At 51.6% G+C, this 24,705-nt stretch overlaps 1 protein-coding gene across 8 annotated transcripts in view; it reads left to right on the top strand.

Annotated features, from left to right (window-relative positions):
- The window catches only part of DNAH9 (dynein axonemal heavy chain 9), a 132,252-nt gene that overhangs the window by 57,810 nt on the left and 49,737 nt on the right, over positions 1-24,705 (top strand). For all 8 annotated transcript variants that reach the window (XR_014949346.1, XM_085556908.1, XM_085556909.1 and 5 more), the window contains exons 44-54: positions 1,074-1,236; positions 2,300-2,423; positions 4,382-4,524; positions 4,921-5,082; positions 6,275-6,508; positions 10,546-10,806; positions 11,964-12,389; positions 15,857-15,976; positions 19,507-19,695; positions 21,801-22,036; positions 23,959-24,081. Coding sequence is in view for 7 of the 8 variants with exons in the window: in XM_085556908.1 (XP_085413034.1) it covers positions 1,074-1,236; positions 2,300-2,423; positions 4,382-4,524; positions 4,921-5,082; positions 6,275-6,508; positions 10,546-10,806; positions 11,964-12,389; positions 15,857-15,976; positions 19,507-19,695; positions 21,801-22,036; positions 23,959-24,081 (2,181 nt within the window). In the remaining variant the exon portion in view is untranslated. The remainder of the gene's footprint in view (positions 1-1,073; positions 1,237-2,299; positions 2,424-4,381; positions 4,525-4,920; positions 5,083-6,274; positions 6,509-10,545; positions 10,807-11,963; positions 12,390-15,856; positions 15,977-19,506; positions 19,696-21,800; positions 22,037-23,958; positions 24,082-24,705) is intronic.

Here is a 24,705-nt window from a genome sequence, read left to right as displayed (position 1 = left end):
GACTCTCAGGTGCAGACCTGGGAAATAACAGCGAGATCATTGTAAGAGTGAGAAAATCTCCCCATTACATAGGGGTGGTGTGGATGAAAGGAACAGAGATTGTTTTCCAGGCAGGTTTGTGCCATTCCAGCCAGGTGTGAATGTTCTGTGCTGCTCAGCAGGGCTCCTCACCTGTGCACGAATCCCAAAGCCTGGAGAAGAGGGGCTTTTCTGGGGAGGGGGGTCAGAGCCTTGCATTTTGCTCTCAGTTTTTGTATGTCAGTGTAACACCTTTTCTACTTGCACTGCCTACAAAGACAACCAGGGATTTAACATTGCTAAGTCATACTTAAACGTTGTTCTGTCCAGCAGGGCTTGGCAGGTGGAAAAAAAATGGGCACATTTTGAACTGCCAGCAAACTTTGGGGTTTTTTTTCATCAGCATAATCCTCTGGACAGGTCTCAGCAGTGAAATGGGGAGAAAGATTAAAATTTTATAATTTTAATAAAGATTTGTAGGGAGTGGTATGTTTATTTATAGTGTTGTGGACGTATGTGGGGATTTATTGTTTTTTAATGGATATGTGTACTTTTGAGAAGTTTGATTTTTTTTTATTACTCTGACTGATTTTTATATGTACAGAATTTTATAGTAGGCTTATGTATATTTATTTTGTTGATTTTATGTTATACTTACAGTTAATTATATTTGTATTTAGTTTTGGTTAGAAAGTTTAGAAAGAACTTTTGGGTTCCTTTGTTTTATCTGTTTTAATGTCTGAGGAGTTTTTTTTATCTTTTATTTTTTTAGTGTGGAAATTTTCTTTAGCTGGGGTAATTTTGTTAGTGTTGTAGTTATTAGACTGAACGGTATATTTAGTAAGCTGAAAGTAGCACATTTCGCCTAAATCTAAATGGATTTTCACTCTGTTAAATTTTCACCCTATCTCGGCAGAGATGGGCACTGACTGCTGCCACATCTGCGAGACTTCAGCCTGCTCAGAACACAATTTCCTAGTGAATCAAATATGTATTGAAAAGCAGTGGGCAGAGAAATAGCAGAAAACCCTTATTAACGAGAGGTTTTGCTGCAGCTGCCGCATCAGCCGCGTGCTGGCGGCGCCGCGGGGGAACGCGCTGCTGGTCGGCGTGGGAGGCACTGGCAAGCAGAGCCTGGCCCGCCTGGCCGCCTTCCTCAGTGCCCTGGAGCTCTTCCAGATCACCCTCAGGAAAGGCTACGGCGTCCCTGACCTCAAGGTGGGGGACTGGGAATGGAGGGGAAGGGGAAAAAAAAGGGCAGAGCGTGGCCTGGAGGATGGGTGTGCGTTGGGAAAGAGAATGGGGGAGGATGGCGGTGAGCACAGGTGTGCCCAGGTGTGCTCAGGTGGGCAAGAGGATCCAGCTCTGGGGTGGCAGCAGGGCCAGGGCAGTGCCCATCCCCTGTGCTGGTGCTGCTGGGGCACCTCCAGTGCTGGGGACAGCTCTGGGACACTCAGGACTGGAAGGACCTGGAGGGGCTGGAGCAGGTCCAGGGAAGGGAACGGAGCTCCAGGAGAGGCTGAGGAAGCTGGGAAGAGGCTGGAGAACTCCTGAGGGAGCTGGGAATGGGCTGGAGAACTCCTGAGGGAACTGGGAAGAGGCTGGAGAACTCCTGAGGGAGCTGGGAATGGGCTGGAGAACTCCTGAGGAGCTGGGAAGGGGCTGGAGAACTCCTGAGGGAGCTGGGAAGGGGCTGGAGAACTCCTGAGGAGCTGGGAAGGGGCTCAGGCTGGAGAAAAGGAGGCTCAGGGGGAGCTTCTGGCTCTGCACAGCTCCTGCCAGGAGGGGACAGCCAGGGGGATTTGGGATCTGCTCCAGGGAACAGGGACAGGAGGAGAGGGAATGGCTCCAGACTGGCCCAGGGCAGGCTCAGGGTGGATACTGGGGGATATTTCTTCACTGAAAGTGCTGTCCGGCCCTGGCACAGCTGCCCAGGGAGGTGGTGAAATGCCCACCCTTGGAGGGATTTATAAGCCATGTGGATGTGGCACTTGGGGACATGGGTTAGTGGTGGCCTTGGCCACTCTGGGGGAACAATTGGATGTTCTTAGAGGGCTTTTTGAACCTAAATGAGATACTGAAACACCCCAGAGGCACCATGCTGCTGTGGAGAGGAGCAAATGCCGTGCTGGAGTGTGTCTGCCCAGGGCTGCAGCCACACCTGGGCTCTCCTGGCAGCGCCCAGAGCTGTTCTGGTGCTCTCAGCACAGACTGGGCAGGTTCTGAAGGATCCCATTCCTATGCCTGGCCCACGTGAGCTCTCCTGGTGTCCCACCTGCAGGCAGACCTGGCAAACCTGTACCTGAAGGCCGGGCTGAAGGGCGTGGGCTCCGTGTTCCTGCTGAGCGACGCGCAGGTGGCAGATGAGCAGTTCCTGGTGCTGGTCAACGACTTCTTGGCATCAGGTACAGCCCTCGGGCTCTGCTGTCCCCCTCCTGGCAAGTTGGGCTCCTGGCAGCACCTGGAAGGCTGGAATAGACAAAGGGGCAGTGATGGAATGTGCTGGAAGTTACTTTTCCTAGTGAATAAAATATGAGGTTGAGCTCTGGAGTGCTGAGGCCTCCCTGGGGAGGGACGCTCCATCAGATGGGAGATTTCTTGTCTTTCCCTCATGTCTTGCACCCGTTTTTCCATATGGGATTCTGCAGATAGTTGTTCAGGGATGTGTCTGTTGGGGTGCTGCAGCTGGGGGCAGAGCCAAGGGTGAGGAGTTTCACCTGTGGATCTCGTGCATCCACCTTAGAAATTAAGGTTATTTCTGGATACAAGATTTGAATGGAGCATCTGTGAGGATGAAGCAAAGCCACGAGCTGACCTTGTCAGTGTGTGTCACCTGGCTGCTTATCCCATTCCAGGGATTTTCCCTGTTGTTTTTCCAGATGCATTCAGGTTTTTGAGGTGCTTCTCACCCAAATCATTGAGGGCAGTCTGTGTCCATGCCAGTGCTCCTTTCCCTGCAGAGCATGGTACAGGTTGTGTGGATGAGCATCCCTGTGCCAGGCGTGTGCAGCTCCCAAACACCTGGGGGTGCAGGCTGTGTCACCAGGACCGTGGCAGGACACCTGGAGTGGGCATGTCCCCATTTCCCCTGGCAGATCCCTGCCACTTTTTGCCTTGTTTGTGGGTTGGATGGGGAAGGTCCCAGCTGGGCCAGGTCCCTCCAGATTTGGGGAGAGGTGAGGAACCAGCAGCACTGTGGGTGAGTAGCTCCTGAGGTGACGTGTGCGGCTGTAAACTGGTGGCCAGATGGCTTCAGCAGCAAACAAGCTCTGGAGCTCTTCCCTCTGACTCAGCTGTGATGGGTTTGTCATCGGGAGCAAGGGCAGGGTTGTTGCAGATTGTGGGGAGGGGCTCCCACCGACTCCCACCCCTGGTGTAATGCACAGACCTCTGCTGGCTGAAGCTCAGGAGAGCTGAGACTCCTCAACTTGGAGAAGAGAAGCTCTGGGGAGACCTCAGAGACTCTTCAGTGCCTAAAGGGGCTCCAAGAGAGCTGGAGAGGGACCTGGGACAAGGGATGGAGGGACAGGACCAGGGACAATCCTTCCCTGGGAGGGTGGGCAGCCCTGGCACACGTGCCCAGAGCAGCTGTGGCTGCCCCTGGATCCCTGGAAAAGTCCAAGGCCAGGCTGGATGGGGCTGGGAGCAACCTGGGATACTGAAAATTGTCTTTCTTACTTCTTTCACTTGTCATTATCTAGAACAAAATACACCTTTTAATTTTTTTGATGAATGAACAGATTCCTGATTAGCGTATTTCCCTAAGTGATTAGTGCTCATATTGAACGTATCTGGCTCAATAATGATGATTTTCATCAAATCAGAAGCCAGAAAGGAAGTGAATATGTGATAAATTAAGGAAACACACAAAAAAAATAAATACTTGGTTGGTTGCATTTTTGGCAATCAGGTGCTTAACTATTAATTCATAAAAGTTTTTACAAGATTTGTAACTTGTAAAATGTTTGGATGATCTAGGAGTTATTTGGCCACTGCTGGAAATGGCCCTGAACAGCTGCAAAAATTTTACAGGTAATTAATGCATTTGCAAAACTACAATGATTTTGTAATATGTATGGCATATTAGGGATTTGAAATTTCTTTTAATCTAATTTGAGTCCAAGCTAAAAAAATTAGATTTTCTGTACTTTGACTCTATGGTATCTTCCTTTCCCTTGTGTTTTGTGAGGAAGTTTGCTCTCACAGCTGTTCATTTTTCAGCAGAATGACCTCCTGTGCCCTTTGCTGCCCAGGGGAACGTGGTGCAGGGCTTTTACCTGAGCAGGGGAACAGCAGCTTCCCTTTGCTCTGGGACCACAGCAGCATCCTGATGTGTAAACCCAAGCGTGCCCTCCTCTCCTAGGGGAAATCCCAGATCTCTTCCCTGATGATGAAGTGGAAAACATCCTCAGCAGTGTGAGGAACGAAGTCAGAGGCCAGGGGCTGGTGGATTCCAGGGAGAATTGCTGGAGGTTTTTCATCGAGCGAGTCCGACGGCGGCTGAAGGTGAGATGGAGCACGAGGGGTTGGTGCTGAAAGATTCTTTTCCTTTTTCCCTTTTATAGATTCTCTGTGTTCTTTACACATGTATTTGTAGCCTGTTATTGTACCTGCTCTCTGTGCAGGTGCTGCTCTCCCTGCCCAGCTCCCCGTGCCCTCTCCTGCTCTCCCTGCCCAGCTCCCCGTGCCCTCTCCTGCTCTCCCTGCCCATCTCCCCGTGCCCTCTCCTGCTCTCCCTGCCCTGTTCCCTGTGCCCTCTCCTGCTCTCCCTGCCCATCTCCCTGTGCCCTCTCCTGCTCTCCCTGCCCATCTCCCCGTGCCCTCTCCTGCTCTCCCTGCCCTGTTCCCTGTGCCCTCTCCTGCTCTCCCTGCCCATCTCCCCGTGCCCTCTCCTCCTTGCAGGTCGTTCTGTGCCTGTCCCCCGTGGGCCCCAAGCTGCGTCTCCGCAGCCGCCGCTTCCCGGCGCTGGCTGGCTGCACCACCATGGATTGCTTCCAGCCGTGGCCCCGGGAGGCCCTGGAGTCCGTCAGCCTCCGCTTCCTGCGGGACATGGGCACGCTGCAGGTGAGCAGCCAGCACGGATCCTGCTGGGGATGCTGGGGACAACGCTGGCCACCGCCAGCAGCGGCCCCGAGTCGCTCGCGCCATTGCCGGGAGCATTGGGTTTGTCCCTCTTGAGGCAGGGATGGGGATGAAGAGACTCCAGAAGGCAAAAGGAGTGTTCATTCAAAAGCACTTCTCTCTTTTATGGACAACATTGTGAACATTAATTTCATCGGTCTTAGAGTGAAAACATTTCACCTGATTGTACACTGGACTCAGGTCAGCGTGGCAGAACATATCTATAAACAATATGAACAGAAAGCAAGATAACAGATGGTTTACATTCCTCCCAGACTTTTTCCCAGGCTTAGTCTGGCAGAAACCTTTCTCTTTTCTCTCCAACTGAACTGAGAATATCCATATGGATTGGCCTCCAACACATCCAGGTGGCACTGGTGATGTCCAGAGGGGCATCACTGGGGGCACTGAAGTGTTTTGAGCACAACCAAACCATCATTGAAACACACTCCACATTTTTTTTGAGAGAACCATGGACCAGCAGAGCCATGGGCACCACACTCCTGTGTCACTGGGAGCTGGGGATGTGTCACTGTGAGCTGAGGATGTCATACTGGGAGCTGCTGATGTCTTACTGGGAGCTGCTGAGGTGTTACTGGGAGCTGTTGGCTCTGCCAGCACAAGGGCAGTCCCAAACCTGCACAGAAAATAACCTGCTGCTCTCCCCACTTGTGTCTGAACCTCTGGAAATCTCAAGGGCAAAAATAGGTCAAGTTCTCAGTGATGACAATCTGCTACTAGAATAGAGATTTGTTTCTGTTTATTTAGCTTTTCCAGGCAGGGTTTAGGAAGAATAAAGCCTACAATGTTTCTTTTTAGGAGTGTGCACTTTTCCCATTTGTACAGGAGAAAAGCTCAAAATTATACTTAAAAGAGCTGTTATTTTGTAGAGAAATTGCTTGGAATAAGATAATGTGTGAGATAAAAAGATATAAAAAAAGAGGTATAAAGTACATGAGCAGCAAAGTTATTTTAGAGATAACAGTGAAAAGGGATCAGCTCAGGTGTTACACCTTGGATTGTGCTGCAGCAAAATCAAAAGTTACCAAACTCCTTTATATTCAGCACAGACCTGTGTTTATATATAGTTTTCTATTTAAAACAGTTTCTCCTCATCTTCCCATCTTACCTTCAGGATTCAGTCAAGGATTCAATAAGCAAATTCATGGCCCACGTGCACATCAGTGTCAACGAGGTGTCCCGGCTGTACCTCAGCAACGAGCGCCGCTACAACTACACCACCCCCAAGTCCTTCCTGGAGCAAATCAAACTCTACCAGAACCTGCTGCTGCAAAAGGACAAGGACCTGAAGGCAAAAATGGAGCGCCTGGAGAACGGCCTGGAGAAGCTCAAGAGCACTTCTGCCCAGGTAAAGACTCCTTGGGGTTGGTTTTCCTTGTTTTTCTTGTCTGGCTCGAGGGAGAGCTTTACAGGGAAGAAATTTGGGCTGGATCTTGGCTTGTGCTGGGTTACTGGAGGAGCAGAAGTGATCCTCTGCACTGGAAAGGAGAATGGAGAGGTGTGTGCCCAGTCTCTGCTGCTTGGGAGGTAACTGAAAGGTTTCGGTAAGTAAAATGACATTGGGATCCAGCTGGCTCTGCCATCCTCTTTTAATGGTTAAATTTCAGCTGTGGTGACAAAACAGCTTAGAAAATACAGGACAGTCAGTGATTTTTGGAGTTGCATCCAGTAAATCTACAATAACCTCAGCAAGACTCTTTCCAACTAAAGAGTGCACACTGTTAAAATGAGGCTGATGTTCATTTTCCCTTCCATTATGGCATCCATCTTTAAGGAAAGCTAATACATGTCTGAAATGCACATCAGTCATCCCAAAATCCCCCAGCTAAAGACTCCTGCTGGCACTCTTCTCTGGTAGTGATTAGAAGTTGTTCTGGGTGTTTCCCAACCCTCTCTGCAGTGACACCTACATCTGTTGCTACACTCCCATTCTGCTCTCCATTTCATATTCTATTAACTCTTACAAATGTTCACTCAAAAAGCTTCTCCTGTGGCAAATGAGGCTCTCCTGGAGCTGCTCTGCAGGAATGCAGGGGGGATGGTGAGAAGGAAGGACTGGCAGGTCCTTCCCCTTCCACACATCTGCTCTGGGGGGTGCTGGGGGCATCGATCACGTCTGCTGTGCTCCAGGGGATGCAGCCTGCCTGGAGGTGATGGATGGGCTGGGCTGGTGCTCTCAGGGCTGATATCTCCATCTCCCTTCAAACAGCCTCCTCCACGGAGCAGGACATGGAGGGGTTGAAACACAGACAAAATATCAAAACCCCACAATTTCTATAAAGATTTGTAGGGGTGGTATGTTTATTACAGTATGTTTATTACGGTATGTCCCCTTCAAAGGACATGCCTGCCCCTGAGAACTCCTGATCCTTTTTTATTACCCTTACTAGTTTGCATCTACATAAAATTTAAGTTTTAATATATTTTATGTGATAAAATACATAGTTTCATGCATATTCATTCTACTAATTTCACGTTATACTTAGTGGTTTGGGACTTGGAGACAGTGGGAAGGATGGGAAAATCCAGTCACAAGGAGGATGAAAGAGCTCAATGCTGGTGTCTGGTTGCAGTGGGGCTGGGCTCAGAGGTGCCTCCTTGAGCAGGTGCTTAAGATGCAGAGCAGTGAGGACAAAACATGTCAAATTCAAGTCTAAAATTAGCACTGGGGGCCTGAAATTAAACACCTAAATTACCAGATGTGCGTAATAGTCAAAACTGCTGTTGATTTGAAAGCAGAGTGTGGATATTTATCAGTATTGGAAATCATACCAGCATGTTCTACCTTGAACATGAGTTTAAATGGCTGAACTTTGCATTCACCCATGAAAATCCTTGGTCTTGGGGCTGAGGAAGTGAAGAGTCCTCTCTCACTCAGGTGTGTCACCTGCGGGTTGTGCTTGGGAGCGATGTGCTGGGGGGTATTTTCAAAGGAAAGGTGGGGGATTTTGAGCCCTGGCTATCACCAGGGATGCAGCTCTGGGGACTGGTGCTCATCACTGGCATTCTCCAAGCTGAGCATGAGGTTTGTGTATTTCTGTAGGCTCAGAGTGGCCCCTCAGAGGGGCTGTAGGTGTTTCTTACTCAAAATAACCTCTCTGCCTCCTTTCACTGTGGTCCTCTCTACCTCTGCCCCCTTTTTTTTTTCTTTCCTGTGGAGATTTGGACACCTCAATGCTGTTGACCAGCTGTGCTCCTCCAGCAATGTTTTACAGCCACCTCTCCCTGTGGGCATCCTCAGCACTCAGGGAAGCTGAAGCCTCCTTCCCGTTAGGAGATAATGGATGGGGAAGATGTGTGGGATGAGTCATTTGTTTTTCAGAGTGCTGTGTGCCACCGAGAGGTCAGCACCCATTGCTGAGTAATTCTGAGGCTGGCTGTGGTTAATATTGCATCACTGGATTCCAGATTCGAGCCTGGCTGCCGCTATCAATTAATCGCTGACCTTTTGATGTATTTTGTGTTCTTGAAACTAGGCAGGGACAATCAGATAAAATGAGTCTTCTGGGAGCCTGCCCTCCAGGTTTTCTTCTCTTCAATAATTTTTCTCATGCTGTTCTGGTGGTAGGCAAGGGCTTCTCCCTTCCTTTCCCTGATGAAGTCACAGCACATTACCCTTGAATTTCTCATTTGCTTTGCTCTTTCCCTTTCCACCTCACATTACTAATTGCTCATCAGATTGTTCTGCACTCAGGAAGCTGTTTACAGGTTTCTCACAGAATTCTTTGGGTTGGAAGGAATCTTAAAGATCATCTCATCCCACCCCTGGCATGGCAGGGACACCTTCCACTGTCCTGGCTGCTCCAAGCCCCATCTAGCCTGGCCTTGGGCACTTCCAGGGATCCAGGGCACCCTGTGCCAGGGCCTGGCCACCCTCACAGAGAAGAAATCCCTCCTGATAGCCAACCTCACCCTGCCCTCCTTCAGTCTGAAGTCATTCCCCCTTGTCCTGTCACTGCAGACCTTTGCAAACAGTCCCTCTCCAGCATTCCTGCTTTTTTAAAACCCTGACAAAATATTTCCCCTTCCATTGTGCGTGTGCTTGGCAGGGCATTGTCTGTTCCCCGGGGATGAGCTTACACCTGCTCTTTGTGCTGCTGAGTGCCCGTGGATTTTAATCCCCTGCTTGTTTTGTCCTGGCTGTAAAGCCCTGAGCTGCTGTGTGTGTGTGTGTGTGTGTATCCAGCACACAAAAGCAAATTTCTGGGCAGAAGGTCACAGCCATATCAGCCATCAGCAGAGCCCACTTCAATTTCCTGCAGCCCCCAGAGGCTTGGAGCTGAACAAGGAGCTGCTGCTGGGTTTGTCACACGAAGGGATTACGTGAGCCTGGATTTACAGCTGTGCCTTTGTCCTGGAGAGAGCAGTCCCACAGGGCCAGGCAGCAGGGGATGGGGATGGATGGAGGGCGTGTGGAGAGCCCTGAAAAACTGCTCTCCACGTGGAGCCAATGCCAAATGTCAACAGCTTCAGTTCATGGACTGCAGGCTGTGCTCTCCCTTCTGGTATCAAAATGGATATTGCCAAAACGAGTGGCTGGCTTCCCTTCCTGTCAGTATTTTTGTGTGGGGAAAGATGTACCGCAGGAGCTCCAAGTGAACCTTTATGGGCCTGAGATCAGGCAGTAAAAGCCTCCGAGGTCTGCCCAGAGTCTGGGTAAATTCATTGAAATGGGGATTTTAACAGATTTTGTGTCTGCAAGTGAGAGCCTCTGTGAGCTTCCCCCATGCAAACGCTGGTGAGGGCTCCTGTGTGTGAGCAGGGGTGAGGAGTTGCCACCACGGCCATGCTGGTGGCCTCCTGGCTGCCAGCTCAAGGGGATGTCCCTTCTCGGGCTCATCTACATCACATTTAAAGCCCCTTGACCCTCAGAGCTCTGGATCTGTCAGCAGATCCCAACTCCAATCTTTGTGGGGTGAAAATGATGTTAGGAAGAGCACCCAAGGTGGGCTCAGAGGCAGGAGTTGTCCCACTTTGATGAGTTCTGGGCCATTCCCACATCGGGTTCAGTGCCCAATTCCAGCTCCAGGTGCTGCAGTCCCACCCTCCCAGGCTGCTCTCCTGCATTCCTGCTGGTTGCACTTTTTGGGGCTGGAGCTGCAGCTGTCCTTGGTTGTGGGGCTGGAAAAGGATTGTTGTGTGTGCCTGAGCTGTGAGGAGAGCTGCTGGCACTTTGTGTGCAGCTCAGAGCTATTTCCCAGTGCAGTGCAGGAAATAAATAAAATAACTAAAATACAATAAATAAATAAATAAAATAACTCTGCAGTTCAGAGTTATTTCCCAGTGCAGTGCAGAGTTGGGAAATGTGAAAGTTCAGCCTGAAGGCATCAGCAGGACTCTGTGACAGGCAGGGCAGCCCAGGTCCCACGGAGCTCTGCCCTGCAGGTGGATGAGCTGAAGGCCAAGCTGGCAGCCCAGGAGGTGGAGCTGAAGCAGAAGAACGAGGATGCTGAGAAGCTGATCCAGGTGGTGGGGGTGGAGACGGAGAAGGTGAGCAGGAAGAAGGCGGTGGCTGACGAGGAGGAGAGGAAGGTGGCCCTCATCGCCCAGGAGGTGGAGCAGAAGCGGAAGGACTGTGAGGAGGACCTGGCCAAGGCTGAGCCTGCCCTGGCAGCTGCCCAGGCTGCTCTCAACACCCTCAACAAGGTAGGGTGAGGATTCCCAGTGCTTTTCCTCCTTGCTGGGGGAGAGGGGCTGTGTCATCTGATGGCCCAAGTTTTGTGCATCGTATTGTCCCTCCTCCAGCTTCCTCCCTGCTGGTGCTAAAGAGTGTAATAAAAAGACTGGATGTGGCACTGGGTGCCATGGTTTAGTTGACAAGGCGGTGTTTGGTCACAGGTTGGACTTGATGATATCAAAGATCTTTTCCAGCCTGGTTAATTCTGTGATTCTGGGGTTCCTGGTGGAACCTGGAGCACCCACGAGGCTGCACCATGTTCCTTTTCACTCATTGCCATGGAGAGGAGCAGACAAAGCTGGTCCAGAGGCAGGTGCCACTGGGAAAACATGGGATCAGAAGATAAGCATTGCTCTGATTGCAGGAGATTGGTTTTGGGAGGTTGCCTTGGAAGGTTTGTCCTCCAGGGGTTCCCATGCGATGTGGCACTCACTGCCACGGTTTAGTTGACGAGGTGGTGTTGGGTCACAGGTTTGACTTGATGGTCTCAAAGGTCTTTTCCAGCCTGGTTAATTCTGTGGTTCTGTGACGTGCCTGAGATGGCCCTGCAATCTCCCTGCAATTCGTTTTGGTCTGCAGTTCATGAATAGTGTGATAGTGAGTTTGAAAACTTGGCAAGTCAGGAGCTGGAGACAAAAATTCCCTTTTGGTTCCTCCGGTTCAGTTTGGCTGCTTGCCCTGTGAGGGTGCCTGGGCTTTCTCAGCAGCTGCATTCCCTGAACCCTGAGGGCTGCAGGATGTGGGAATCAGAGGATGGATTCGGCATTGGCATGCTTAGGAGGGAGCATGAAGGGAAGCTCTGAAGGATGTTTTAGAGGCCCTGAGCGTTATTTGTGTGGGTTTCATTGTTATTTATCCCAATCTCCTGAGAGGGCATAAAGCCTCCTGCTCCCCCAGGACGTGGGGAGGAGCAGCGTGCTGTGCTGGTCCCAGCTGGGATGTCAGGAGCAGGGAGTGGAGCAGGTGTGCTGCAAACACACAGGGCAGTGATCTAAAGGCAGCACTGCTGGGGCCTGGCAGAGCCCAATTTATCAGATTGATAGCCTGGGAGCCTGGCTCTATTAGTGGCAGAGTGAAAAGAAATCCCATTCATTTTTACCTAACAACCTTGTTTTCCCCTTTTCAGACCAATCTGACGGAGCTGAGGTCCTTTGGGTCACCTCCTTCTGCTGTCAGCAACGTCACGGCGGCCGTGATGGTGCTGACGGCCCCGGGAGGGAAGATCCCCAAGGACAGGAGCTGGAAAGCAGCCAGAGCGGCCATGGCAAGGGTAGACAGCTTCCTGGACTCCTTGATCAAGTTCAACAAGGAGAACATCCACGAGAACTGCCTCAGAGCCCTCCAGCCCTACCTGCAGGACCCCAGGTTCAACCCCGAGTCCGTGGCCACCAAGTCGGCGGCGGCGGCCGGGCTGTGCTCGTGGGTGCTGAACATCGCGCGCTTCCACCGCGTCTTCGGCGAGGTGCAGCCCAAGAGGCAGGCCCTGGCCAGGGCCAACGCCGAGCTGGCAGCAGCCCAGGACAAGCTGGCCACTGTCAAGGCCAAAATCGCCGTGAGTGACCCGGGGGGACCCGTCCTGCTCATCCCTGCCCGGGGGAATCCTCAGCTTTGGCAGAGCTGCTGCTCGTGTTCTGAAGCAGGGGTGGGAATCCAGAGCTTTGGGGATTGTGGGGTTTTCTCTGCCTCCTGGTGCACTGGCAGCCCCGAAATCCAGCCCTGTGCTGGGCTGAGCCCCAGGGTGGGCAGGGGGAGGGGAGGGGGATTCTGCCCCTGTGCTCAGGTGAGACCCCACCTGCAGAGCTGCCCCAGCACAGGAGGAGCTGGAGCTGCTGCAGAGCCCAGAGGAGCCCATGGAGCTGCTCCAAGGGCTGGAGCCCCTCTGGAGCCAGGCTGGGAGAGCTGGGGGTGCTCACCTGGAGAAGGGAAGGCTCCAGGGAAACCTCAGAGCCCCTTGCAGGGCCTGAAGGACTCCAGGAGAGCTGGAGAGAGACTGGGGACAAGGGATGGACAGGACCCAGGGAATGGCTTCAAACTGAACAAGATGAAATTTAGATAGAAATTGTTCCCTGGGAGGGTGGACAGCCCTGGCACAGGTGCCCAGAGCAGCTGTGGCTGCTCCTGGATCCCTGGCAGTGCCCAAGGTTGGACATTGGGGCTGGAGCAGCTGGGGCAGTGGGAGGTGTCCCTGCCATGGCAGGGGTGGAAAAGGTCTTTAAGATCCTTTCCAACCCAAAGAATTCTGTGACTCTGTGACAGAATCTTGCTGCTTTCTCAATTTCCTCTGTTCTTCTCCAGCCTTGCTTGCACCCAAAGAGGAAGGCTAAATATTGTTATTCCCACCTAATTCCCACCTAATTTTTTTATGTAATTTACCTCTTCTCCTGGGCCTTCAGAAAACTCATTACCTCAAACCAGTGAGTTCCCAGTGTGCTGCACAGGGCAGGGGATGGGAACTGGAGGCTGATTCAGTGCTGGGAGCACAGAGCTGGGCTGGCTGCACACTCAGTCCCTGCTTTTGCAGGATGACAACTGCTCTTGCAGGAGCCTCATTTGTCACGGCACAGCTCCCTGGCAGCACATCCTGGATGTTATTTGGATTTTTCCTACTTAAAAAGAAAAAAAAAAATTAAAAAATCTCTGAATAGAAGAAATTACAGCGTGATTAAAAGTGCATTTCCACAGAGTGTAGAGTGAGACTTTTATCATTTTCCTTCAGAAAATTATCTCTATGTAAAAACACATCCTGCTTTATCCTGCTTTCCTCCCTTCTCCCTCCCAGCACAATACCTGCTAAGAACAGGGTGTGGGAAGCAGCTGCTCCAGAAGCTGCCTGGTTTTAGGGTGTTTTGGGATCTCTCCTTGGGATCTCTCCTGGTTTTAGGGTGTTTTGGGATCTCCCTGTGGGAATGGGATCCCCTCTGTGGCTGAGCTGTCCCAGTGAGTGAGGCCCCTCTGCTCCCCTCTCCCCGTCCACCAGCACCCCACCCTGTTAGAAAACACATCACTCCCTTGATGCTTTCAAGGCCTTATCATTCTTAAAATGCTTACTACACTTTTTAACTAAAAATACAAGAAAACGGCGCAGAACTCTCCACAGCCCCTTCCTGCTGCAGATGAAAGGAGGCACCTGAAGCAGGGATGGATTTAGAAGGCTTTGGTGTCTAATTCTCTCACCTCAGATGTGCCATACAGTACTGGGGAACTTTTTTCATCCCTTTATGCTGCTCTCCTCCAAAGCTTTTTTATGCCTGGGCTTTTTATTTTTTTTTTTTTTAAACCAAAGGAATGGGATTTTGTTAAAGAAAATTGCAATCTTTGGGGAGATTACTGCTGCTCCTCTGGCAGGCTCTTAGAAATCTGCCTGGTTTAGGGGCCTTCTCCTCTCTGCAGGTGGGGATGGATGTGGAGGTGTCTCCTTACTTACCTGGGATCTCTTGGATGGTTTCCCTGCTGGCTGCTGATTCATACCTGCTCACAGCTGGGCCCCAGGCTGTCTCACACTCATTTTTATTAATAAATGAGAAAATTCCCATTGTCCAAAACACTAAGGACTTTCTGTCTTTTTGCCCTGCCTGGGAATTGAGTGCTCTGCACCTGGGGCTGCTGGAGGTAGGAGTGAAAGGTGCATCCACAGCTGCACACAGCTGTATTTGTGTGCCCCTGGTGGGACCCAGCAGACCAGATATATACAGATTATCAGCTCGTGCTTTTATAGTGGAGTATGATATACACAAGCCTTTGCAGGCTGATAGATCCACATGCACACAGGGACAGAAACTTTTTGTGTTATTGTTCCAAGGAAGGTCAAGGACAGGCTGCTTTGTGTTTGCCAGAATCCAGGAGAGCTGCAGAGATCTCTAATATAATCCTTTTTCATTTTCAGGTTTGTTTCTAGTGTGTAGCTCAATGTTAAAGTGATTTACAAGCAGTTTAGCCTTAAGCAGTCAGCATTGGGTGCAGATAAAATCAATTATTACTTCTCTTATCAGAAGTGAAATGCTCCAAGTGCTTGTGGGAGCTGCTGGTTTGGTTTAGATCCGAGTGGGAAGGGCTCTGTCCAAGAGCAGGGCTCTCCAGGTTTTCCTGCAGGTGCTTTGGCCTCCTCGTGCCCCTCCGAGCCCTGCCCTGCCCCACCTCACTGGGGGCTCCTGGGCAGCTCTCAGAGCAGAACCATTCCCCACCCTTGGTACACTGCTGGAACAGTGTGAGGGCACGGTTTGGAGAGGCTTCAGGCAGAACTGCAGGAGCCCCCTGGGGATTTGAGCACCACCTGGGGAATCAGCAGAGCCTCAAGGACTGCTCGGAGACCAGGGGCTGTAGCATCAGGAAATGCCAGATTTGGGTTCCTCAGCCACAGCACTCATCATCAGGGCTCAGCCAGCAGCCCCAGATAAATTCATTTTGTGTGTCCTTTGCCTCTGCCTGTGCTGAGGGTGTGAGTTCCAACAGTGGCACAGCCCAGCCCAGCCCTGGGGGATGAGCTGGGCTGGAGCTTGGCCAGCTCTGGACAAGGCTTTGCCTCAGGATCCCAGGATGGTTTGGGCTGGAAAGGATAACAAAGCTCATCCAGTGCCACCCCTGCCATGGCAGGGACACCTCCCACTGTCCCAGGTGCTCCCAACCCTGTCCAACCTGGCTTTGGGCACTGCCAGGGATGCAGGGGCAGCCACAGCTGCTCTGGGCTCCTGTGCCCAGGGAACAATTCCTAATTCCCAATCTCCCATCCAGCCCTGCCCTCTGGCAGTGGGAGCCATTCCCTGTGTCCTGTCCCTCCATCCTTGTCCCCAGCCCCTCTCCAGCTCTCCTGGAACCCCTTCAGGCCCTGGCAGGAGCTCTGAGCTCTCCCTGGAGCCTTCCCTTCTCCAGGCTGGACACCTCCAGCTCTCTCGGTCTCCAGAGCAGAAGGGTCCAACCCTTGGAGTGTTTTCATGGCCATTTGGCCTCCTCCCAGAGCTCCAGCTCCTCCCTGGGCTGCTGAATCCGTGCTGTTCCTGACTCCCTCCTGTTTTTCACCCGCAGCGCCTCAACGAGAACCTGGGCAAGCTCACGGCCAGGTTTGAGAAGGCCACGTCAGACAAGCTCAGGTGCCAGCAGGAGGCTGAAGCCACAGCCTGCACCATCAGCCTCGCCAACCGCCTGGTGAGTGCCAGCACGGGCAGCTCTGGTGGCACCAGGGCTGGGCCCTGTGCACGCAGCACCTTCCATCCTCTCGTGGTTTTGGCAATGTCTCCTGCACTGCAGCAACTCCCAGCAGTGAAAACGCTTTTACAGAGGTTGTTTCCATGAGGTTGTGGCAGAATGTTTTCTCTTTCTCAAAAAAAAAAACCAAAAAAAAACCAAAACCAAAATAATACCAGGAGAGCAGCTGCAGAAAGTGCTGTTGTATTCCAGAAGGTTTGGGGCAGCTCTGCTTGTCAAAGTGCCTGGCTCTGCTGCCACCACAACTCTCAGCTCCTTCCTGGGGCTTCAATGTGTGAGCAGGTACTGATGGGCCAAAAGGATGTGAGTCAAAAATGGTATCATAAAAACAAAGGTGTGAACACGCCTGTAGCTTTGCAGGGTCTGAAATGACAAGAATTAGAGAGAAAAGATCTCTAAAATCCTCAGTCTCCTCTGAGTCAGAATACCAAGGTGTTTAGAGAGGGGCCTGCAGGAACTGGAGAGGGATTTTGCATCAGGAGCTGCAGTGTCAGGACAAGGAGCATGAGTTCAGACTGACAAGAGGGGAAATTCAGTTTAGATATACAGAAAGAATCCTGCCCTGGGAGGGTGGCAGGCCCTGGCACAGGTGCCCAGAGCAGCTGTGGCTGCCCCTGGATCCTGGCAGTGCCCAAGGCCAGGCTGGACAGGGCTGGAGCAGCCTGGGACAGTGGGAGGTGTCCCTGCCATGGCAGGGGTGGCACTGGGTGGGGTGTTAGATCCCTTCCAACCCCATCCATCCCATGGTTCTGTGATTCTGTGACACCACCACCTCCCAGGCCATGCTGGTTACGTCCATTCCCCACCCCATGACGCGGGAACAGCTCCCAGTCTCAATTCTGTGATTTTATGCTGTCAACAATTCATCATTTCTGCAGTGTAGGCAAGGAACTGCATGCATCCCAACGTCCTGCTGAGCCCTGCACACCATCTCCTGTGTCATCCTGCCTTTGATCTGGGAGCAGGGCCTGACAGCCCTCACTGACGTGCAGCTCATTTGGCACTCAGGAGGTGCCACTGGTGTGGCTGTGGGTAGAAATGAGTTCCCAGACTTTGAAACGAGCACGGCTGAGGTTGTGTAAAGGATGCACAGCGTGGGAAACGATGCTTTGGACTGACAAATGAGCCTGGGGGATTGAGGCAAGCCCGGCTCTCACAGTGCCACACTGGCATCTCATCAGCTTCAGGTGGCCCAAGCAAGATGCTCCAGGATGCAGAGGACAGGATCTGTGTGCCAGAAAGGGAGGCTGGCTGCTGAGTGGTGGTTGTGAGTGGGTGTGTGCTAATGCAGGGGAGGAAATTTAGTGATGACAAATGCTAAATAACGTGTGCAGGGAAAACAAACTGTAATCATGCAGTTACACGGAGAAGGCCTAATTGCTCCATTATCACTCACAGAAGAGCTCTTGGAGTTGTTGCAGAGAGTTCTCAGGAACAGCAGTGTGGCACTTGACAGGAGGAGAAAAGACAAATTGAATATTACTAATTGGTAGGAAAAAACCTCAGGAAACAGAAGTTAAGGATCATTGTATTGGGTCTGACAGTGTCTACACCCCACATGTGGTCACCCTGTCTGAGAAGGCTGTGGGCAGCCTAGAGGAGCTACAACAAAGTACAAAACCACTTCCATGTGAGAAGAGAGGGAATGGATTAGGGCTCTTCATTTTGGAAAAGCTCCTAAAATCATGACTGGTGTGCAGAAGGTGGGCGAGGGATGGTTGTTCCCTCTCTGTCATTATCAAAGAGCCAAAGGTAATCCAAGGGTAGCTTTTAATTTGCCTCTTGCTAAATAAAAAGAATTCAAATGACTTCTAAGATCTGAGGTGGGAGACACCTGGGGTGTCTTGGATGCATTAAAAGTGGCAGTAGTGTGTGATCCAAGCAAAGGAGAAGAAAAGACTTCCAGGACTTAAGGAGATAAAAAGTAACCTGAAAAAAATTAATTAGGAACATGGAAGCACCTCCAAGAACCAGGAAAATCAGATCAATAATGACTTCTTGGTCTTAGAGGGGCTGTGGGACTGCCTCTGGATCGCTGGCAGTGCCCAAAGACAGGTTGGATGGGGCTTGGAACAGCCTGGGACGGTGAGAGGTGTCCCTGCCATGGCAGGGGTAGCTCTCGGTGGGCTTTAAGGTCTCTTCCCACCCAAAACAGTCTGTGATTCTGAGATTGCATGAATCATAAATGAGCTGGTGTGTAGGAGGTCGCACGGCTCCGCAGTGATGGTGTCAGCTGTCTGTGAAGAATTGCAGAAACCATCCCAAGTGTGGAGGGCTGAAACACCAGGTGGATAAATGTAATGTGAAGTACACTGGAGAAATGAGGTTTTGCTTCACATGCCCTGTAAGCGATGCTGAGCTGATTGTTATTGCTCAGGAGTGAAAGGATGGAGTAGGAGTGCTGTGAGCTCTGTGCTCCCAGAAGCAAAAAGCCCTCACCAAACCCAAAGCCCATCTGCAAACGGATATTAGGGTTTATTGGGGAAAGAAGGGAGAACAAAACAGAAAAATCCTCATCCTGCTCTGTGAATACCTTCTAAATAAATCTTGAATGTGCAGCGTTACCAACGCCCCCTCTGCTGCACCTCAAAGGCTGGAGGAGAACGGGAAATGGTGCAGAGCCAGCAACAATAAAAGAAACCAGATAATAAAGATTGCATCACTCGGTGCAGATAACGATTGCAAGGAAAATCAAAAGGCTGCTTCTGTCTGAGGAATTATTGAAGAGGCTAAAGCTCTTCAACCTGAAAAGAAAGCACAGGGGTGCTGAGGGCATGGAATCCTGAGTAGTGCAGAGAAGCTGGTGCCAGCAGGATTGTTCCCTGGTTTTGCACTGGACAAATGTTTCAGCGAATGAAAAGTTCAGGCAGCACATCAAAGGACGTACTTTTATACAGAAAGCTCAGCTGAACTGTGGATCTCCTGCCCACAGGATGCTGTAGGTGCCAAAAGTTGGGTTGATATCCACAGCAGCTTACGCTGAGTCGTGCAGTCAAAAACCATCAGTGGCTGTTAAGCACAGGGATGTAAGCTCTGAGTCAGCAGGTGCTGGAGTCTGCAGCTGTGGGAAGCTGGAAGCTGTGTCCAGAGCTGTGCTTGTGTGTGCAACATTCCCAGGACAAGGGCTGCTGTCAGCTGCAGGAGCTGCGTGTGCCCTGCGGAGCTGCGCCTGTGGTGGGGGAAACCCAGTAACTTCTTGGCTTAGGAGATCCTGGCTGTTTTATCAGGAGATCGTGGTTTATCAGGAGATCCTGGCTGTTCATGGAGGTACACGAGGGTGGGAGGAGAGCTGTTTGATCTGGAGTGTCTGCAGGACAACCAATGCCGTAGAAATGGCACCAAGTTTGTGTTGGGAATGTGAAGGTGGCTCTGACCCTCTGGAGGCAGCTGGAATTCTGCTGAAAGCAGGGCTTGGTCAGGTTCACATTCCACAACTGTATGAATGATCAATTTGACTTGGGAACTTGCAGGTTGGGGGACTTGCCTCTGAAAATGTGAGATGGGCTGAGGCTGTGAAGGACTTCAAGCAGCAGCAGAGCACCTTGTGTGGAGACGTCCTGCTGGTCACAGCCTGTGTCTCCTACCTGGGCTACTTCACCAGGAAATACCGCCAGGACCTCCTGGATGGCATCTGGAGGCCCTATCTGCAGCAGCTAAAAGTAAGTCCTGATTGCTCTGAGAATCCATTGCTTCTGGGATTAATGTGGCCACAAATCCTGGTGCTCACAGGGGATCTCTCAGGTGAGGGACATCACTGCGTCCTCACCAAGCTGGAGGGAGGATCAGGACGTGGCCATGTGCTCCTCCCTGGGGAAAATGTGGTGTCCTTGCTCCATGAGGTTCCTCCATGTCCACAGGAAAATCCCAAACACAGAGCCCAGCTCTGCAGTTTTGTCTGTGGCCACGAAAGAGGAGGGGATATAGAAGAGGAATTGGAGCAGGCAGAGCTCGCTGCCAGCTCTCCAGGAGGCTTGGAAAAACTCCAGGTGTTTTTTCGTTCTGGACACGAGCTCTGGTCGTGCTGGCCTTGCCTCTCAGCTGGTTTTACCCATGTCTTGCTGTTAGGACCAGATGGAGATCATTGTGCTTGAAACCTGTTAAATGTTTCACTAATTTTAACAGGTTCCTTATACAAATGGTGCCAAGAAGCTTTTTAATAAGATCCCAGAGATGCCCAAATCAAAGGGCTGACCAAAGGAGACAGTTCCTTAGGCTGAGAGAGGAAAACTTCATTCTGCATTTCTCAACCAGAACCTCAGTTAAGATGTGGTTTCAAAAATGACCTGACTGTGCTGAGAAATGCCGAGGAAGTGCCTGTAACTCCAATGGAAATGAAAGGCCCATTCTGCTCAGACACCTGGCACAGGGAGCTCTGTTTGGCACACCCAGAAATGGCCTCCCCTGTCAGAGCAGTGTTTCTGGAGCTGCTGATGCTGGTGTGTAACACAACAGCAGCCTCAGGAGGGCATTAATTCCATCCTTCCATGCTGGCTCAGGGAGCGGAGCAGGGCAGGGACTGACCCAGCCAGTGGGGCTGGGCTGTGGGAGCAAAACCCCTGGGATTAAAAAAAACAAAACAGACTGCAAATGCCCCATAGAATGGGAAACCACTGCCAATATCTATCATTTATATTGGGCAGTGTGTTTCTGCCTTATACCAATAGAAAAGTGTCACCATCACAGCAAGACATAGAGGGCATGGAGAAGGAGAAGAAGGTCAGGACATGCCCAAATCCCTCCATCTTTTCCCCTTGAACCCCATTCTAAAAACCCCAAAATTTTACTTTTCCACCCTGTGTTAATTCAACTACCACACTACTCAAACCCTTGTGGCTTGTAATTCCTCATAAACAGTTGACAGCTTTTTCCACGAGCTAAAATGGAAGCCACAGGTTGCCAAAGAACACCTCTAGGTAGGGGTGGCTCTGTGTGGTGGAAAAGTCTCTCCTCCAAGCTGAGCTTCCAAAGAAAGGCTCAGCAGTCTCTGTTGTTCGGTCTCAAGGCAGTTTATTGCAAGTTATCTAAAAGATTTTCTCCTGGAGCTTCTGTGGTTTGCTCACAGCTCAGGCAGAGGGACACACACACCCTGACATCCTCTCTGACCCCAACTGCTTCTTCTCTCCCACCCAGGGCTGCTGCTGTCTTTTATATGGTACATTACGTGTTACATGTTTGCAGTTTTTCCCCAATGCCTATTACCTATATTAAATGGTGCTTTTCTATCTTTTATATGGTACATTACGTGTTACAAGTTTACAATTTTTCCCCAGTGCCTATTACCTATATTAAATGGTGCTTTTCTACTCTAAACCAATCTGTGAGTGCCAACATCACCAAGAACATGGAGGTGAGGAAGGAGAAAGAGGGAGGACAGGGCAGGCCCAAATCCCAAATCCATCTTAAAATCTCTGACCCCCACGTACAAAACCAAACCCCCCCCCCCCATACAAAAATCCTTCCCTCTACTTTGTGACTACTTCTACTCTAATATCTAAACTTTTGTGACTTCTTGTTCTTCCTGCAAGGTTGGTAAATCATTCCATGGCTCAAACCCAAAATCACAGCTGTTTGCAGCTGCCTGCCAGGGTCTCAAATGCTTCTGACCTGGGCCCGGAACCTCCAAAAATGTCTGAGGGACATTTTGAGTTCTGACAACCAGGTGTTTGTGACTTGGTGCCAAGGTGTCTGAGCCAGCCAGGGCAGGCAGAGGGATGTGCTGGGCTCTCACAGGAACCTTTCTGTCTGCCTTTCTGTGTGCTGGCAGGTGGCCATCCCGGTGACGCCGTGCCTGGAGCCGCTGGCGGTGCTGGCGGACGCGGCGGCCGTGGCGGCCTGGCGGAACCAGGGCCTGCCGGCCGACCGCACGTCCCGCGAGAACGCTGCCATCCTCAGCTGCTGCCAGCGCTGGCCCCTCCTGGTGGACCCCCAGCTGCAGGGCAGCAAGTGGATCAAGAGCGCCCACGGGGACGGGCTCCGCGTGCTCCCGGCGGGGCACAAGGGGTAACTCAGCCGTCCCCTGGCGCGGGGAGAGCAGGGTGGCTGTGCTGCGCAGGGCAGCTGCACGAGGGGGTGGCCTGCTGTGAGCTTGGCTGCTCCCAGGGCTAGAGAGGAATGAGTAGGCTTGTTGTTGTGGTTAGGATGAGGGCTGGGGTCAGTGGTGGCGGTGGGGTGGCTTTGGCGGCCTTAGGAGGCAGAAGGTTGGGTTGGCAGGTATGTGGGAAGTGTGGTGAGCCACGGGGGGAAGGCTAACTGGGTGTATGGGCAGCTGGGTGGTTGGGGTAAATGTGTATGGTGAGAGGCCAAATAGGTTGATTAGCAGGAGGACCACCCCAGGTTGACTAGTAGGAGGAGTAGGAGGACCAGCCCAGGTTCATTAGTAGGAGGAGTAGGAGGACCACCCCAGGTTCATTAGCAGGAGGACCACCCCAGGTTGGTTAGTAGGAGGAGTAGGAGGACCACCCCAGGTTGACTAGTAGGAGGAGTAGGAGGACCAGCCCAGGTTGGTTAGTAGGAGGAGTAGGAGGACCACCCCAGGTTCATTAGCAGGAGGACCACCCCAGGTTGGTTAGTAGGAGGAGTAGGAGGACCACCCCAGGTTGACTAGTAGGAGGAGTAGGAGGACCACCCCAGGTTCGTTAGTAGGAGGAGTAGGAGGACCACCCCAGGTTGATGAACAGGAGGACCACCCCAGGTTGACTAGTAGGGGGAGTAGGAGGACCACCTCAGGTTCATTAGTAGGAGGAGTAGGAGGACCACCCCAGGTTGATGAACAGGAGGACCACCCCAGGTTGACTAGTAGGGGGAGTAGGAGGACCACCTCAGGTTCATTAGTAGGAGGAGTAGGAGGACCACCCCAGGTTGATGAACAGGAGGACCACCCCAGGTTGACTAGTAGGGGGAGTAGGAGGACCACCTCAGGTTCATTAGTAGGAGGAGTAGGAGGACCACCCCAGGTTCATTAGCAGGAGGACCAGCCCAGGTTGGTTAGTAGGAGGATCACCCCCAGGAAGGTGGTGGAATCACCATCTCTGGATGTGTTTAAAAAAGGACTGGACATGGCACGTGGTGCTATGGTCTGGTTGAGGTGTCAGGGCATGGGTTGGATTTGATGATCTTGGAGGCCTCTTCCACCCTCATTGCTCTGTGATTCTGTGAGGAGTGCCACGTGGTGAGCGTGGGATGTGCCTGCCCAGCGTGTTTGGGGAGCACTGGGCACTCAGCTGCACTGAGCCAGTCACACTGAGGGAAAGCTGCCACTGTATCTGCTCACATTATCTGCTTCTTCATTACCAAAATGACAGATTTCTTATTAAATCAAGGCTCTGTTTAGTACTTGGCTCAGTTACCATAGAAACTCCTCGGAAGCTGGTGATGGAGTGAGCTGAGGCTGTTTAAATATCACAATCTCAGACTGGTTTGGGTTGAAGGGGGCCCTAAAGATCATCCAGTGCCACCCCTGCTGTGGACAGGGACACCTCCCACTATCCCAGGTTGCTCCAAGCCCTGTCCAACCTGGCCTTGGACATTTCCAGGGATCCAGGGGCAGCCACAGCTGCTCTGGACAGCAGGCCTGTGTAGAGCTGTGACATCCTCCATGGGCAAGGAGGAGAAGAAGGTGAGGACACGCCCAAATCCCTCCATCTTGTCCCCTTGAAACCCCTTATTTTAAAACCCTAAAATTCTACTTTTTCATCCTGTGTTAATTCAACTACCACACTACTCAAACCCTTGTGTGGTCTGTAATTCCTCACACAAAGTTGGCAGCTTTTTCCACGGGCTAAAATGGAATCCACAGGTGTTTGTGACTTGGTGCCAAGGTCTCTGAGCCCCTGGCAGGGTCTGGGGTCAGCAGGGCAGGCAGAGGGATGTGCTGGGCTCCCACACCTGCTCTGCTGCAGGAGCACCAGCGCTGTTTCCCGCAGGTATCTGGACGCACTGGAACAAGCCCTGGCTGCTGGAGACCTCGTTTTGCTTGAGAACCTGGAGGAATCCGTGGATCCAGTGCTGGGGCCGCTGCTGGGGCGAGAAACAATCAAGAAAGGCAGGTGAGCTTGGGGGACTTGGGGACACGTGGGGCTGGGGGCTGCTGTGCTCTCCGTTCCTGCCCTCAGACCGTGGGTGTTCACATCCAGCAGCACTAACATCCTGCCTTCAGCAGAGAGGGCGTTTTTAATCAGGCAATCACAGTTAATTCAGCCACAGGATGGCTTGGAAATCAACCTGGATTTCTCATTTCATTTCACAGCGTCATTCAAACCTTGCGTAAAAGAGAGACCTGTAATTCTCCCATTGTACACAGACCTTGGGGTCTGTAATTGGCTGTTCTGACACCAAATTATTACCAAAATAGCTGCTGCTGTGTTGTGAAGTAAAAGCAGCCTTGAATTTTAGCAAACGCTGCACAGTGTTTAGAAATGCAGCTACAGATTTCAGCATCAATTGTTTCTTAATGAGGTCAAGTTCTCATGGCAGCTGCTGGTCACCTCCAGCTGAGAGGAGAGCAGCAAGGGAGGCAGCCAGGGAGTTCTGCTCCCTTACCTTCTTTGAGGATTATTTCCCTGCTTGCCTAAAACATCCCAGGCTGTTGTAAACAGGTGGGCAAGGTAAAGTTTGCTGGGGAGAACATCCTGGGAAGGGTGGCTGAGCATGGGTTTGGCTGGAGGATGGAG

This window comes from Lonchura striata, chromosome 18 (genome assembly GCF_050655825.1).
Source record: "Lonchura striata isolate lonStrDom1 chromosome 18, ASM5065582v1, whole genome shotgun sequence".
NCBI lineage: Eukaryota > Metazoa > Chordata > Aves > Passeriformes > Estrildidae > Lonchura > Lonchura striata.
Note: the sequence above shows the minus strand (reverse complement) of the source record. Positions and strands in the feature narration are given on the sequence as shown.